This window comes from Sminthopsis crassicaudata, chromosome 1 (genome assembly GCF_048593235.1).
Source record: "Sminthopsis crassicaudata isolate SCR6 chromosome 1, ASM4859323v1, whole genome shotgun sequence".
NCBI lineage: Eukaryota > Metazoa > Chordata > Mammalia > Dasyuromorphia > Dasyuridae > Sminthopsis > Sminthopsis crassicaudata.
In genome coordinates this window covers 326,291,779-326,310,208 of record NC_133617.1, presented here as the reverse complement: position 1 = coordinate 326,310,208, position 18,430 = coordinate 326,291,779, and the positions used below count along the sequence as shown (strand labels likewise).

General features: G+C 33.7%; 1 protein-coding gene across 3 annotated transcripts in view; it reads right to left on the bottom strand.

Moving 5' to 3' along the window:
- RETREG1 (reticulophagy regulator 1) overlaps positions 1 to 18,430 on the bottom strand; it is a 171,069-nt gene that overhangs the window by 40,025 nt on the left and 112,614 nt on the right. Inside the window, exon 4 of one of the 3 annotated variants that reach the window (XM_074279103.1) lies at positions 9,820 to 9,861. The exons of the other annotated variants lie outside the window; for them this stretch is intronic. Coding sequence (XP_074135204.1) covers positions 9,820 to 9,861 — 42 coding nt within the window. The remainder of the gene's footprint in view (positions 1 to 9,819; positions 9,862 to 18,430) is intronic. 3 annotated transcript variants of the gene reach the window in all.

Sequence of the window (18,430 nt, the reverse complement as noted above, 5' to 3'; positions counted from 1 at the left end):
AAGTCCATCCTTGCCCTTGAGGAGTTTATCTATCAAGGACACACCAAAATGCTAAATCACAGTTAAGCAATGTCTATGAACACACAACAGAGGGACTCTCCGCTAGTCATATACCATTGATCAAGGAACAGAGGGAAATCTTCATGCCAAAGGAGCCCACAGGTGCTGGTCAACAATTTGAGCACAACTCTTTCCCCAGATTTCCTTACTGCCTCTTCTTCCATTTAAGGAGGGTAAATATCACACATGTTCTACATATGATCACGCTGACTCCACAAGACATGACCTAGATCTAGACAAATCAGCAGTCTCATTTAACCAATGAACCTCATTTTGTGAACAACGATTTCCATTGTGTTTATGCTATTATGACATTTATGTATTATGCTACTAATAACAATACTACTACTATTTTATATTTATATAACACTTATTTTCAAAGTGATTTATACGTTATTTCATTTATCTAAGTCACAAAAATGTCCCTAGAGTATTGTAGCAACCTAAGTTAGAAAACAGAGTTCTAGACCTAGAAGAGATCTTGCATCCATTCAGTATCTTAATTGAAACATGAAATCCCCTTTCTAGCATCCTCAAGAAACTACTTTGTAAGGAAATCTAATTCATAATTAAAACAGTTCAAATTGTTAGTCCATTCTTCCATAACCTGAACTTGATTTATGTATTTCTACCTATCATTTTTATATATTTATGTATCTTCGACCTACCATTTTTAATTCTCTCTTCTCAGACCAAGAATCCTATCCTTCACAGCATAACAGCCCTTAAAATGTTCTAAGACAGAGTTCAAGTTTTCATCTCTTATCAATGTAAATATTCCTAGCTCTTTCACAAATTCTAGCATGGTTTGGAGTCCACTTACCATACTATTTCTACTTCTTTGGTTTTCATATCCCTGTTAATTTTGAATCAAGAGGGTGGAGATTAAAGTAAATATTGTAGGAAGAGGAGGGTGCAAGGGTATATGAGGTACATGTATATTAAAGGTAGGGAAACTCCCCTTTCTGCTAGCCAGGCAGTCCATGGCAATTGCCATAATAAAATGGCATTGATCTAACACTGTGAAATAGTAGACTCCTTTCCTATCATTTCCAAATTTTTCTAAGTGCAGCCAACAACTTTTACTCATTCTTATTAAAGGTCCCTCCTTCCCAAGTCTATTATAGCTCTTATTATATACCATTTCTACCAAATCCTAACTCATTCCCCTCCTCCTAGAAAAAAAGGGAAGGAGTTTCAATTTTAAAATGTGACTTTGATGTACTATTGTAGTGACACTTTAACCTTTCCCCTCCAAAAAAAAAAAAAAACACATTTTCTTTCCTAACTAATCATAACAAATACTATTGGCTGAAGAGTTTAAAATCCCTTTTATTCATTTTTATAGTGAATAGTAAAATATTTTATAATTCTCCCAAGAAAAACATTCAATAAATGAAGAGGTGTTTTTTTTTAATTTCCTATTGTCCTTGATATTTTCTATTAATCTACAAATATTTAGAATATTTATATATATTTATAATAATTTAGAATAAAAGTTTCTCTATCTTCTTACATGGCTGAATTTTAGGAATGAGAGTAACTGGTTATTCAACAAGTATTTATTAAGCACCTACTAAGTGCCAAGCACTGTGATACAATTGGGATACAATACTGGGATACAAAGAAATTCAAAAGACATTACTCTGCTCTCAGGAAGCTCATAGTCTAATAAGAAAATAACATGCACACAACTATGTGCAAAGTGGAGATATTGGAGATAAGCAACAGAAGGAAGGTAAAAATATTTTAAAAGGATGGGAAAGACTTCTTGTAGAAGGTGAGATTTCAGCTTCGACCTGAAGGAAATCAGGGAAATCAGAAGATAGGGAGAAGGAGGTGGAAGACATGAGACACAGTCAATGAAAATGTCCCAGATTGGAATGGAGCATCTACCTTGGGAAAACCCATGAGGGCCAGGGTCACCTGATTTCAGACTAGATGGAGGTAACAAAATTGAAGTAACAAAGCTAAGGCCAATTAATATAACCCCTTATCTTTTTTTTTTAATTTTATTGCATTTATTAATAGCTCCAAAAACCTCACCCAATTAAATATGTTAAAGGTATTTAGTCAGCCCCAGAGGAAATCTCTTCCAGTGATCATACATTATTAGGAATCATTTTTTTTAAATTTTTTATTATATATATATATATTTTATAATATTATCCCTTGTATTCATTTTTCCAAATTACCCCCCCTCCCTCTATTCCCTCCCCCGGATGACAGGCAATCCCATACATTTTACATGTGTTACAATATAGTCTAGGTACAATACATGTGTGTGAATATCATTTTCTTGTTACACAATAAACATTAGAATCCGAAGGTACATGCAACCTGGGCAGACAGATATTAGTGCTAACAATTTACATTCACTTCCCAGTGTTTCTTCTCTGGGTGTAGCTACCTCTGTCCATCATTGATCAACTGGAAGTGAGTTGGATCTTCTTTATGTTGAAGATTTCCACTTCCATCAGAATACATCCTCATACAGTATTAATATAACCCCTTATCTTAATGTTGAATCTCCTTTGCAAAATCCCTGAGATGGATATCTTTTTGAAAAATAATGAGAAGATTCTAATGTTTCTCAACTAACTTTACCTGCATGTCATGGGAACATACATGCTTTATTATATTAGATATATATTATATTACTGAAATCTGGCAAAATTTTGTGTGATAGACTAATATACCTATGAATTAGGCTTATCAGAATTGTTATAATCATCATTTACCAAGTCATAAGGAAGATATTTTCCTCTCTTTTTTCCTCTCCAAAGAGTAAAAGTGCCCTTTGTACCTCCAAGGGAAGAACTACAAGTCTAAAGTTTACTTTTGCTTAGTGATGTAAGATAATGAAAAGTAAACAAGAGAATTCAGACTTCTAAACAGGTTTTATTTCAAGAACACCTCATTTAACTAGAAGTCACATACTTCAATTTTAATAATCAGTAAAATTAAAAAGAACAAGGAAGCAAAAATAAGATTTTAAATGGTCATAATACATCATTCATAAAAGAACATCTTGGATCTTTATTTAGTGACTATTTATATTTAAGACATAATTTTTAAAAAACTTAATTACCTGATTCCAATCTATATTAGATTAAAAGAAACAATATAGAACAAAAATTTAATAGAGATGAGCATTATCAGCTAGGACTAAGTGACATCCTAATAATGTTGGAACAAACCAGAAAGCCTATTATAAAAAACTAGAACTAAAAAAGCCATTTGTTCAAAGCCATTTAACTTGGGATCAAAGACATCTCAAACAAAACCCCTAAAGAGGTCTGATGCTCTATGAATTTTTAACAAACTGGGATAGAAGGCACTCCCTAATGGCGTATAGTCTAAACTGAAAAAAAAAATCTGCCCTTCCTGGTTTCTTCAGTCATTTGAGTACTTGAAGTATTAGAACAGGCATTAATACAATGTTAATGTTCTCAAAGATGACTTATTAAAGAAAAGATTAAATTCTCTTCATTATGATCTGCATTAAGAAAGACAAGTAAGCAATGCATTTAAAAAAAATAACACAATGCCTATATAAAAATGTTTGAACCTGGCAAAGTTTGGGTACTTAAAGGACTAAATGTTTGTTTTCTGGGAAAAATCAGTAATATGGAACTCCTCCTTCCTCTATAAGGTGGCAAACTGAGTTTTGAACATTAACAGGGGAAAAAAAAGAAGAGAAAAAACATTGGGTTTGGAAAGCTAGGTTTAAATTCTGGCCCACATACTTAGGAGCTGTGTAATCATTAATTACTCAGAATCGATTTCCTCATGTATAAAACTGGGACAATAATACACAACACCATGGAGCTATTGTAGAAAAAGTGTCATGTAAATGTGAGGTATGTATATGAATATAAACATATATGTGGAAAAGAAAAAAAAAGGCAAATAATTCAGGCAAAATGGATCCTTATTAATTTGGATTCATTAGCTTAGAAGCTGTATTGGGGGAAAAAACCACATACACACACACACACACACACACACACACACACGAAAACTGCTAAAGTTCTCAGTAATTTATTGGAAATAATATTTTTTTTGTAATCTTCATCAATTTCACAGAAACACATTAAATGAGTTTTAGATAGTAATGCAAAAGTTAAAATTGTATTTTATTTTACAAATAAAGAGATGATCTCCTTCCTTTTTCACAAATTCTCAATGTGTTAGAGGCCTTTTTAACCTTATAAATGAAAAGACAGTTTAGTGTGAAAGGGGGAAATCTATGATCTTATTCCTATATCCAAGTAGGCTATTTTTTTGTTTCTACTTGCTCAATATTTTTCTTTTTCTTTCTTTTCTTTTTTTTGCCATTTTGGATTTTAAAAAATAGAAAAAGTTGCATTTAGGCAAATTCTCAAGGTACTGAACACTAGGCCAATACAATAATTACATTAGTCTGGTGATAGTGAAAATTAAAAACAAAATAAGACTGAACAAGATGTTTTTACGAGCCGAGCTAATGTCAAGAACATATTTGTCAGCCTCTTTATCCAGGAAAAAAAGTGTACTATTCAACTTCATTTTTATTTTAGTTTATCTGAAAGAATTTGTCATTGAAAAGTACAACAAAAATTCTGAAAATCTGTACTATACTAACCCATAATTTGCAAGTTAAAAAAATGGATGAGCAAAAATTCCTGAACTTAAAAATTTCAGCAATAGGTAATAATGTTTTTCAGCAAAGGCCAATGTAAGCCAATAAAAATCTATCCCAAGATATCTTCTTAAATTGTTACTTTTAAATATCTTGAACTATTACTAACAAATAGCTTACAAATAGAGGTTTGGCTAAGTTTAAAATACTTATCACACTCAGCTTCTTAAAAATAGTTACATTTCCCCTTTAATAGAAGAGTACATTTCCTATCTGGAATTTAGCTCCTGAACTAGAACATTTATCTCATAAAAGGGCTAGGAAACAGGATGTATGCAAAAAAAAAAAAAAAAACAAAAAAACCCAAACCCACTTCCAAACAACTAATATGTATATATCAGGAAGTATACACACTAAAGTTGTACTGCAACTCTTTTTAGTATTTGGACTTTGATTAAGGAGTTCTACTTCTGCACACAATCCCAAAGAGCTTGGAAATGGAAAGACAATTAGAATTAGAAATTAGAAAGGGGACTTCCACAGGCAGGTACACTAATAGCAGCAAGATGATGCTAGCAAAGGAGACAAATGGGTATCTTAAATTTTTTTAAAAGCAGGCATGTGAACTGGAGACAAATCAGAAATGGAGTAGTAGTTTGTACAAGGAGGTAGCCCAATGGCACAGTGAGAGGTAAAAATGTCAAGTGCTCAGCCAAGCTCTACTGGTACTCTCCTGAATTCAGGGCTGGTGCTCTATCCACTGCACCACCTAGCTGCCCCTCTACTGGTACTCTCAACATTTGAAGAAGACCTACAGAAAGGCCTCCAGAATACTGGATGAATCTTCTGGGGAGAATCTATAGGAGAAACCTAGACAAAAATAGTGCAGAATCAGAAGCACAGATTGCAGTCATCTGGCCATACTTAGACAGTGAGTTTGGATTCTTAAGGAAGGAGAAGCATTTGGAAAGAATGAGCACCAAAAAAAAAAATTATTAGTTTTCCAGGGGAAGTTACAGCACTGGGAATGGCTGGTCAGTCCAGTCCTGTTTCACAGCACACAATCAAGAGGAAGTGATGATGGGATGTTGGTCCCTGTGGGAGGAGGGAGAGCATTCATCCCCAAAGAGCTTCAGGAAGCCTTCTTCCCATGTACCACCAGCTCCAGAGGAACAGCCCTTGGCTACTGAAGTCAAGGCCCACAGAGATTTATCTCCAGAGCACCTGTCAGGTTTCTTAGCACCATCCCTTAATCTAAGGCTTGCTCCCTCTTCTTGTGGGTGAAGGGAGTGGCCACAGACGAGGCAAGATTACAACAAAGTTGAAGTGTTAAGCAATGAAGCAAACTGAATTTAAGATAATGCACTTATTAAGTGCTATGTGTCAAGTACAATTGTTTGAAAACAAACACACACACACACACACACACACACACACACACACACACACACACACTTATTAGTGATTTGAATTCACAGATCCAGAGCTGGAAGGGAACTCAAGGCAAAGTGTTTTATATAATTGTGAGATACATAGATATACATATATGTGTATGAATATATATGTACAGCTAGAGGAGAAAAAGCCCAATTCAGTCCCTTGTTTTACAGATTAAGAAAAAGCAGTCCAGAAGAGGGGAAGGGATTCGCCTAAAGTCACACAGTAAAGATTAGTGTAGGATTCTAACTTAAAATCTCCTGAATCCAGAACCACTGTCCCTTGCTACTGTCCCTTCCCACCTCTCAAAGATTAAAGAAACTGTAACACAACATTGTAAGGGAATATCATTGAACCATATACGATCATGGAGGTAATATATAAATTGAGAATGGAGAAAGCAGATTATTATTATTACTACTAATACTAATACAATTGTTGCTGCTACTTGCTGTTGCTGCTCTTACTATTAAGAACTGGCATTTATATAGAGCTTTAAGATTTTCAAAATCCCATGTATGTGTGTATATATGCATATACATATACACACATACATTATTCTCAATTTAACCTCACAACACTGAGAGATAGGTGCTTTTATTATTCCAATTTTACAGATGGGGAAATTAAGGCAAATACAAGTTAAGTGACTTGCCTAGCACTACTCAGCTAGTAAGTGTCTCAGGCTAGATTTGAACCCAGGTTTTCCAGGACAAACAATAACAACTGGATCATATAATAGGAACCTAATAAATTTATTTTTAATGACACTATGTCCTTCTATATAGAAAGGCATATAATATTGAAGATCAAGTGTGTTAAAATGTGATTTTTGTTTTTTTGATGAGGGATTCTATCATGTTGATGTCTAAAATCTACATTAAGAGTATCTTAAGATTTACAGGCAGACATTACAATAGAAACTATCTAACAAAATCCTCAATTCCTAGAACTATACAATGTAATCCAGGGGAAAATGTGCTAGACTTAAACATTAGGAAAGAACTAGATTGAAATCCCATGTATGATACTTACTAGCTATGTGGCCCGTCACTTAACCTCTGAGCTTCAGTTTCTTCAACCTGCAAAACTATACCTATAACACCTAATTAATTCACCAGGTCTTTGTGAAGATCAAATAAAAACACTGCTAGGTAAAGCAATTTGCAAACTTTAAATAAAATTTAAAAGAAATGAGAAAAAAACTGATTTATAGCATTCCAAACAAACAGTGATAGCTATATCTGCACAAATCCATAATTCTTTGTACGCAGAGATCTCTATCCCACAGAAGCTGGATAAACAGTATCTAACTTACTCCCAAATTTATTAATGTAATTTTCTCTAGATACAATACCAATTCCAAACGCTAAAAGAATCATCCATTGACAGTATTCCTTTCTCCTATACAGAGTGATTTTGATAATATTCTGAATGTAAGGCAACTACAGAGAACAGGGATGAGAATGAGAAGGAACTTATGAGAATCATGGAACTTTGGAGCTTGAAAAACATTCATCATTTTCTAAACCTGGAATAGTGAGGTAACTTTGGTAATGATGAATCCATTATATCCTACAAACTAGCAACTGTTTGGACAGACACTAGAGCAGATTATTTCTTGGGTCCTTTTCTGCCCTAGATCCCTATGAGAAACAAAATACTACAGGTACTTATTTGGGTCTTTATGTGACCAACTCTTTCCCTGGAGGAATTTATGAAAAAGATAAGCTTCTCTATATGAATTCAAAGGGAGTTTTTCTCTTCATAAAGTCAAATATATTATCTTTCCCTTCTCGTAATGTTCAAATTCTAATAAAAATTTATTACTTCAAAATAATATCATTTACAACCAATTACTTTTTCATTTTAAAAATGACAATGTTGTAACTTATTAAAATACTAGTTACACTAACCTTCCCATACTGACATGGATCTAAAATCGTTCTGATTGTGTGTACAAATCCTAATAATTACTGCAGCTGATATACAGCTTATACAATTAGCTACCATACTAGTGTACTTAAGTATCAAATATATTGAAGATCCAAATGTGTTATCTCAAAATCAAACCAGTCTTTTATAATTATTGGGAAATATTTTATAAATTTCTATTTCTGAAATTATATTATTAAAAAAGAAAAAGAAGAGAATAATTTTCCAGTTTACATTCCTTGATCTAACCATCCCATTCTAAAGTACAACTTCTTAATATTGAATTCCACACTTCAGATATTTGAAAAGGTTTCTCATTTACATAAATTGACTATTAACCAAAAATTTTCTTTCAATATGTACTGGTATGCTGGTGTAATACTGAGGGGATGAAAAAGGGTGTAAAAACTGAAAGTTATATAGTTGAAAATGAAAGTTATTTAACTATATAAGCTGATAATCTCTGATAAGCAACTTGCAAAGAGTCACATTTTCATTTAGCAACACTAGCAGTATCTGAATCCAAATAATTATATTTCCTTTTTTAGATCATAGTAATAAAATATTTTATAAAGATATGATTTGAAAACTTTTGTGAAGTAATAGACCCCTACTTAATTTGAAAGTAATGTTAATGAGACCACTCTGCTTAAAATAAGACTGTTTCTATTAATTTTTATTATGCTGAAATCAATTTGCTCAAGTGAGAACTGTAATTAAGATATTTTATTTACCTGGTTAAGTTATTTATTTGAAAAGTTATCACAGAATAAAAATGTAGAATTTTAGTATTTATGGAAATTGCTGAACCTGGGAGGAGAATGAGGTGATAGTATTGCCAAAAAAAAGGAAAGAAAAGATGGTAAATAAAGTATTTAAAAGAAAATTTACAAAAAAGCAAAAAAATTAAGTTCCAAAGAAGGCACAAACTTTGAAAGTAATTCACTGAATTTATAATTTTTAAAAGGAGACAACCCATATGTAGTAGAGATTTGCAGTTTTCTTTATTCTTTATTTTTTTTTCTTTTATTCTTTTCTATTTTGTATATAAAAAAGATTCTTTTGTGTTTAAACGTATATATTTAAGCATAAAATTTTAAAAAGAATTTTTTAAAACTAGTGGATTATGACCAAATTGATTGATATAATGCTCTTTATTCCACCTCACTCCTACAACTGGAGCACAATAAAACCCCCAATACTGTTCATTACTATTTATAATTATCAGGATGAACTCTTTCAGAGCTTTAAACTGTCACAAAAAGAAGTTTTTTAAATACAAAAACAAGTAGTTTGATTTGGTATCAAATAATTTTAGCATTTTCAAGAAATCCACAAGTACAAATAGGAAGTCTTATCTAAAAAATGAAAAGCTTCTTAGCTTTTAAACAAGAATATAATTTAAAGTTAAAACTCAGAAACCATAAAATTTAATTTTACATGGAAGACAATCTCAATACTTTACTCTCTTTAAGACAGTAAAGTATCCCCCCTATTTTTCAACATAATTCATAGAAATGTTTATATACTATTTTAATGATATTAATGCATAGTCTAGGAATAGAGGACTATAAATCTCTGCCTTTCAACCATATAAAAATAAACTAAGTGATCATTCAATGTTCTTATATTAATAACTTTAAACTTGATATAAATATTTTTGCTGGTTATTAATTTAAAAATCTACCACCACACATATGTCTTTAAAAAGCAAATTAAAAAAAAAAAAATATATATATATATATATATTACATCAAGCATACCTTTCACCTTGTCCAAAGTCCTCACCTTCAGGCATTTCAGCCCTTTAAAAAAATAAAGGAGATACAACTACAGGTCTTCTATAGCAGGGTAATTATTCCAAATGATAGACTCTTTTCAACTCTGGAATTAAATTATGTCAATAGGAAAAATACCCAGCCAGTTCTTCCCCTCTGGAGAAGAGTGCTCCCGGCTCCTCCAGTCAGTGTTTACACACTTCCTGCTGGTCCTGAATGAAGCTCCCAGTGCTGCCTTTGTTATTGGCCCCTTCTATAAATAAACCGGTCTGTCACCTCTTACTCTAAGTACCATGACAGGCAGCTGGGGAGCAGGAGCAGCTCAGCTGCCAGGCATTTCTCCCCAGTCTTGTGAAGAGCATCACCACCCAGTTATTAACCTTTATTTGGATGACTTCACAGAGGCCTGTTCCTTTTTTTTTTTTCCCCTCATTTCTTCTTCTTCTTTTTTTTTTTTTCTCTCAATGTGGCAGGGCACTAAGCCTTACCCAGGTGACCAGAAGCTTCAGCACATACTATCCAATCCCATATCCCTCAAGCTAAAGCAGGGAGTTTGGAAGCCAAAGGTGTTGTAACTGTGATAGTACCCAGTAATGTTTGCTCGATGTCACAACGACTCACTTGGCAAAAAATGTACCTGGAATTGATTTCCCCCTCTCCCCCTTACTCTAAGAAGTATCATCACCATACCCTAGTATTTCTTTAGAGGATGGTGTCAGCCATTTTTCCAAGAAAAATTGACCACTGCAACATCAGCTCTTCAGCTCTCTAACTCAGGTAGACTATGTCCCTGGGAGTCTTGATTTGTTAATCATCACTGCAACATCAGTCCCTCAGCTTTCTAACTCAGACAGACTATGTCCCTGAGAGTCTTGATTTGTTAATTGGGACAAAATGATTTCCAATAAAGTTTTCTCTGATGCTGGCAAAGGGCCAAATTGGGAACATGAGTTATTTTTAAGGCCCATAACTGCCTCCACCCCACTCCCATTCTTTGTCACAATTTAAAGAGCAGAGCAAAATAATTTCAATTTTTATTTACCAAAGAGAAGAAACAGACAAATGATAGGTAAGAGAGGATGAGACAGAAACATACTTTTTTTTTAAGGCTGCCCTAGCATGTCATAAGCTAATAGATTTACAGCTGCTAAATCACTACTAATTAATGAAAAATTAAAACATCTCACACCTATCAGATTGGCTAACATGACAGGAAAGGAAAATGACAAATGCTAAAGTAGGTACTATTAGCACCTATCAGAAGCTGCTGGGGGAGGGCTATAAATGGTGGCAAAATTTTTGAAACTAGAAATAGTCTCACAGGGAATGCAGCATGACTGATCTGGGCCTATCCCCAAATGGAGATTCCTAAAGAAATCAAGGATGGGAAAAGAGGGATCCCTGCATGGCAGAAGCCCACTGCAAGGTGAGATGTTCTCAGGTACTGAAAGAAGTTCTAGAGTAAGATGATTTCTTCTGGGTCCTACATCCTAAACTTAACATCCAAATTTATTAAATCCTTTCTTTGATGTGCCAAATAGACAAAAATATTTTGTTTTGTAAATGTCTTTTTATGTCTTTAAAACACAGACTACTTCTGTTAATATTAATGTTAGTGGATTTCTCAAAAGAACTTGTACCTGATTGATTAACTGATTAATGAAGAGATTCCTATGCTGCAGTACAATGCATGAACCACATGTATTTTGATGCCATGGCACTGACAGAAATGCTCTACCTTTCTTTGAAATTTTAAATCACTTCCTGCCCCCAGGAATTCAATTTAAGGGAAATGTTGGTAGTAATTTCTGAGATGTGAAAATAATAGTGACAAGTATTTAAAGAGCTTTCATAGAGAAATGAATTAAATAGCTTCTTCATTTTAGTCCCCGATAGCAAAACGAGGAACAAGACAGAATTCGTTTTAAAAAATTTTTATAAGAATTAGATCTAGTCAAAAGCAAAATGGATTGGCTTGGAAGAATATGGGTTTTCCTTCCACTATTTGTGGTCTTCAGAGAATAGTCAGATAATCTCTTGTATGAGTTGGACTAAAATGCTTTCTTAAGTTTCTTTCCAGCATTTAGATTTTTAAAATATCTTTTAAAAATCCTGGCACTTGGCCATTATATAAATATATAGATATTTTAATATTATTATAGTAATATCATTACATACTAATATCATGTTGTATATTAATCATGTACCATATAACCATATAGATATTACATATATAACTGTATCTATATATTTATGCCACAAGCATAAGAGATTATTCCCCCCCACACTCTTTTGAGCTCATTTTCCTAAATGAAGAACAATAAAAAAGAAATTCAGAATTCTGAAATTCAATTGATAGTACAATTTATACAAAACAGAATTCAAATAATCAAAGAATCATGGAATATGAGAATTGGAAGGGAATCAAGAAATCATTTATTTAGTCCAGTCTGTACCCAAATGTTATTCTTATTATTTAACACACCTGTCAGATAACCTTCACTGGAAGACCTCCAGTAAGGGAGGGCCATTGCTTTCTAAGACAACCCACATAGGAAGATTTTCTTTCCACCAAACTTAGATTAGATTCTGCTAAGAGTCTAATTGTTTCTATTTTTTCTAGTTCTGCCATTTAATATGAAGAATAAGTTTAATCATCTCTATTCCACATCAAAGTCCTTCAAATATTTAAAACAGTCATCATATCTCAACCATTCTTCTCTTCAGCTAAAAATCCCCATTTCCTTCAACCCATCAATCTTCATAGAGAATGTTCTTATCAATCTTCATATATCTTAGGTGCCCACCTCTGCCCTTTTCCCAGCTTATCAATGTCCTTCCCAAAATACTGCATACAGAGCTAAACATCATATGCCAGATGCAAGTTTCCCAGAGCAGGTGCTCTTTTGTTGGTAAGAATCAGATCTATATTAGAAGTTCCTCTCACTGGTTCCTCCAACTCTGAAACATGACATTAAGGAAGAAATTAACAACCATTCCACTTCTGGCAGAGAAATCTCTAGATTTCAGAGTAATTTAAGTGCCCCATGAAAACTATCCAGAGAACACTTTGATGACAATATTACTCCTGTTCTGCCTCTGATCGTCTTCAATCGATTTCTTCCCAACCTGCTTCTCTCTATTCAAACACCTAAAATTCTTCATATTTTAATATGCAATATTATTCCATTCTTTCTTTTTTGTATACAATCACTTTTCTGTATACAATTACTGTACCTTTATACAGATTTTTCCAGTTAACTCAGATGATGTAGTATGGTATAATATCAAGCTTTTAATCTTAGAGTATTAAGTTCAAACCTCATGAAAGTACTCATCTCATCATAATAATTAACACATTTAAAGCATGTGAAGTGCTTCACATACATGATTTTATTTGATATAGCAATCCAGTGAGGGAGTTACAACAGACATTATTATTCTCCTTGTACAATTGGGGAAACTGAGATATAACAAGGGTCAGTGATTTGCTCATGATCACACAATTCTGGTATAGACTAGAGGCCCCATTTAAAGCCAGATCTTGCTGACTATGTCCAGTGCTCTATTACATACCACACTACATCTCTTACTTGATTCTTAGTTTTCACTATTTGTCTCAAAAAGTTGTTGCAACAAAGAGCTTCGTTAACTCTAAAGTACTATATAAATATAAGCTACAAATATCACATAAAGATTCAAAGCAACAATCAGTTTGCACAAAACCAATATCTGAGGGCAGGTACATTTTGGCTAACATGGCATCTTTTTTTTCATAAAGAATCATAGGTCTTTAAGATGCTGTCACAATCCTTACCTGGCTATGGTTAACACATGGTGCTCCTTGTTGCCCAAAACTAGTTTGAAAAACCAAGCCTAGATTAAACATGAGATGTAGGTATGTATTTAAACCATTAGTTTGTTCTAATGAGAGATCCTGGAGTTGAAAGATGGAAGAGAAACCATTTAGAAATCGTCTAAATAAAAATAAGAGGAAACTGAGACCTATAGAGATGATAAGAGTCTCACGTCATTTGAGTCATAAATGAAAGAGCCAGAATTCAACTTTGGGTCTGTCGACTCCAAATCCATTCTACCACATAATGAAAGTTTTATTTCATGATTATGATTTCACAACTGTGGCTAATTATTTATCAGTAACAGTTTGATGATGTCAGTTGAATGTTTAATGAATGAAGAACTGGAAGAGCTCAGCATTTAGCAGACAAACAAGAAATCTAAAAATCGTTTTCAATTATCTCAGGAGCAAAGAGAGCTTAGACTTATATAATTCAGTATGGAGGGAAGAATTCAGGACAATTAGGTGAAACTATAAGAGACTCAGTATAAAGAAGAATTTTCTAATAATGAGTGTTATTCATATAGAACAACAGCCTGGAGGACAGAGCCATGAATTTCCTTTAACAGGAAAAGTTTTCAGCTAAGGATGGATAATCAACCATTTGTCAGGGACTTTACAGTTTAAGCATAGGGAAGAAAACTGAATTTTATTTAATTCAGTTAATATTTATTAAGTGCCTACTATGTGCAAGGCTCTGTGCTAGGGGATACAAAAATGGAAGTAAGGTTGGAGAGACAGGGCAAAAACAACAACCTTAAGACCATAGCATAAAGACCTGGAAATTAATTAAATCAGTTCATTTTACAGATAGGGAAACTGAAGTCCAAACAGTCTGACCTCTAAGATTCCTTTCAATTCTAAAATTCCATAATTCTATTTTTACTAAATTGAAAAATTCAAAGTCATACTTATAACTCAGAAATAAAGGGATAACATTTTCTTGTACCAGTTACAATTTTATATCCCAATGCTGTTAAGTGACTCCTAAAGGTTGAATTTCAATACAATTAGATTATTTGAAACATTGAATTATACCAGGGAATCAATACTAATGGTTTCCCAGAGTAGTTAGAGCATTCAAGGGAAAATTCCAACTCAAATATTCTAATCCAAATTAGAATGTTTAACAAAGATCAACCTCTAAATGAGAGCCCTCAAAGAAGATGAGGTTTGAAGCTGCCCCATCCATTTATGACACTCCCTATTATCTCCCAACTGCCCCCCAATATGCTTGCTAGGAAGAATTTGGCTCCAGATATAAACATCAGCTACATACTTACACTTCCATTTTCATATTCCTTTTCTGGTTTAGATTATAAAATAAACTAAATTCAGCTTCTACCTTTATGTCCCAGTGATGAACAGGGTAATCATAAAACTATTTTGCTTGTGGGGGTTCCCCAACCTTGAGTTAAGTTCTTATTTAGTTTTAATTCATATCCTGAAGGATTCTGAGAGAATTGGACATAAACTTTCCTCTCATGAACTGGAAACTAAATGTGCACTCCAATTGAGCTCTGAAGATAACTTTCTTTTTAAATCTTTAAGTGTTTTTTCTCCAAATACATGTAAAGGTAGTTTTCAGCATTCCTTTTTCTCAGATTTTTGAGTTCCAAAATTTTTTCTCCCTTCCTTACTCCCCTTACCTCCTCTCCTCCCCAAGCAATCTGACATATTATATGCATAGAATCATTTTACAAAAGTTTGTGTTCTAAATTTTTCTCCCTCTCCCCCCCCCCTCCACCTTGCAATAACAAGTAATCTGATACAGGTGAAACATGTGCAATTTTAAGATAACTTTTGTCAGGAACTATATGAGCAAAAATACAAAACACTTTTCACACAAATAAAGTCAGACCTAAACAATTGGAAAAATATCAAGTACTAATGGATAGGCCAAGCGAATATAATAAAGATGACAATATTCCCTAAATAACAACAGAATTCATCTGGAAAAACAAAAAGTCAAGAATTTCAAGGGAATTAATGGGAAAAAAAAGGAAATCAAGGTGGTCTAGCTGTACTAGATCTAAAACTATATTATAAAGCAGCAGTCATCAAAATCATTTGGTACTGGCTAAGAAAAAGACTTGTTGATCAGGGAATAGGTTAGGTTCACAGGACAAAATAGTCAATAACTTTAATAATCTTGTGTTTGACAAACCCCAAAACCACAGCTTTTGGCACAGGAATTCACTATTTGAAAAAAACTGCTGGGAAAAATCGAAACTAGTATGTGGCAGAAACTAGGCCTTGATCCACACTTATCACCAAACACCAAGATAAGATTGAAAAGGATTCATGATGTAGACATAAAGAATGAGATTATAAACTGTAATATTCTTCTCTAAATTGTAATGTTCTCTGGGAGGCAGGTTTCTTGAGGGGCTTCTGGGATCAACCTTCCTTTCAGTTCAGTGTAATCACTCCAAATGCAACCAGGAGTTAAAGTCCAAATCCTTTATTGTTTCCTTTTAAGTTTGTCTCGTTCCTTGGGCCCAATTAGCTTTCTTAGAAGCCCATCTCTTCTCCTTGGTCCCCGAGAGCTCTTGCCACTAGTCCTTTCTCTCTTCCAGCTTCTGCCTCTAGCTCCCTCTGAATCCAAAGCCTCTAGCCAGCACAAACGTGAAAAATGGGATGATTCTGACTCCACCTCCGAGAGTGGGCTTGTGGGCTTCTGTGGGCTTATGGGAGCTCCTTGCTTATATGCTGTGCACTGAGTATACTCCAATCATTACATCACTAGAAAGCCATTATTTGTTGTAGGATTAAATCAGTGCTAAACTAGATTTAACCATTGTCTCCTCAATTCCACTTAGTATCTTGTTTCAAGTTCTGGCCCATAACATCTCCTTGTAGGATCAGATCAACCATACTGAACCATGCTAAATTAGATAATTATTGTCTCTATCGCTTCCACTGTAAGAATCACAACAATAAACAAATTAGAAGAACATAAGATAGTTTAACTCTCAGATCTGTGGAAGAAGGAATTTATGACCAAAGAACTAGAGATCATTATTGATCACAAAACTGATTAACAAAAACAGATTTTGATTATATTAAGTTAAAAAGCTTTTAGACAAACAAAACTAATGCAGACAAGATTAGAAGGGAAGCAATAAACTGGGAAAACATTTTTTACAGTGAAAGGTTCCAATAAAGGCCTTATTTCTAAAATATATAGAAAATATCCTTAAATTTATAAGAATTCAAGCCACTCTCCAACTGATAAATGATCAAAGGATGTGAACACAGTTTTCAGATGAAAAACTATTTCTAGTCATATGACAAAGTGCTTCAAATCACTACTGATCAGAGAAATGCAAATTAAGACAACTCTGAGGCACCACTACACACACACCTGTCAGATTGGCTAAAATGACAGGAAAAGATAATGACAAATGTTGGAGGGATGTGGGAAAACAGGGACACTGATACATTGTTGGTGGAACTGTGAACAGATCCCAACCATTCTGGAGAGCAATTTGGAACTATGCTCAAAAAGTTATAGAACTATGCACAACCTTTGATCCAGCAGTGCTACTACTGGGCTTATATCCCAAAGAGATCTTAAAGAAGGGAAAATGTTTGTGACAGCCCTTTTTGTAGTGGCAAAAAACTGGAAAATGAATGGATGCCCATCAATTGGAGAATGGCTGAATAAATAATGGAAAATGAATGTTATGGAATATTATGGCTCTGTAAGAAATGACCAGCAGGATGATTTCAGAGAGGCCTGGAGAGACATGAACTGATGCTAAGTAAAATGAGCAGATCCAGGAGATCATTATACACAGCAACAAGATTATATGATGATTATTTCTGATGGGCATGGTTTTCTTCAACAATGAGAGGAATCAAATCATTTTCAATTGTTCAGTGATGAAGAGAGCCATATACACCCAGAGAGAGACCTGTGAGAACTGAGTGTGGAGCACAACATAGCATTTTCACTCTTTCTGTTGTTGTTTGTTTGTATTTTTTTCTTTCTTAATTTGATTTTTTTATGCAGCAAGATAACTGTTTAACTATGTATACACATATTGGATTTAATTTAACATATATTTTAATATATTAACATGTATGGGACTACCTCCCATCTAGAGGAGGGGGAAGGAGGGGAAAATTTGGAACAGAAGGTTTTGCAGGGGTCAGTGTTGAAAAATTACCTATGTATATGCTTTGTAAATAAAAAGCCTTAATAATAAAAAAAATAAAGGTAACTTTCTAAAGCCTAAATATAACAGTGTTAACTTCTTATAACTATAATTGTCCTTTTTATATTTCTTAACTGATTCTCTTTTGTGACAGAGAACATACATTCCTTAGGAGGGGAGAAGAGAATCCTCTGTCTCTGGCATTCTCCTTTTCACACATTTGGCATGCTCAGAGGCTGTCCTACAAGAAAGTGGAGGGGAGCCCAAATAATTCCATCTCAGTTTTTACTCCTGTCATGTTCCCTTTGAGCTATATCCTCTGTGCAACTGAGATGCTTTCCTTAAGTACAGAGGAGAAAAATGATTTCTTAGCCATATAAACTTGAGCTGGCAAAATTAGCATGAGTTATAAAGCAGATTCTATTGGAAGTTAGCTTCTATTTTGTATTATTATTATGAAGAACATAATACCAGTTTATTTTTCTAAGACTATAATATTATATATCTATTCACACATAGATACGTAATATATATATATACATTTATATATGTGCATGTATATGTGTATATGTAT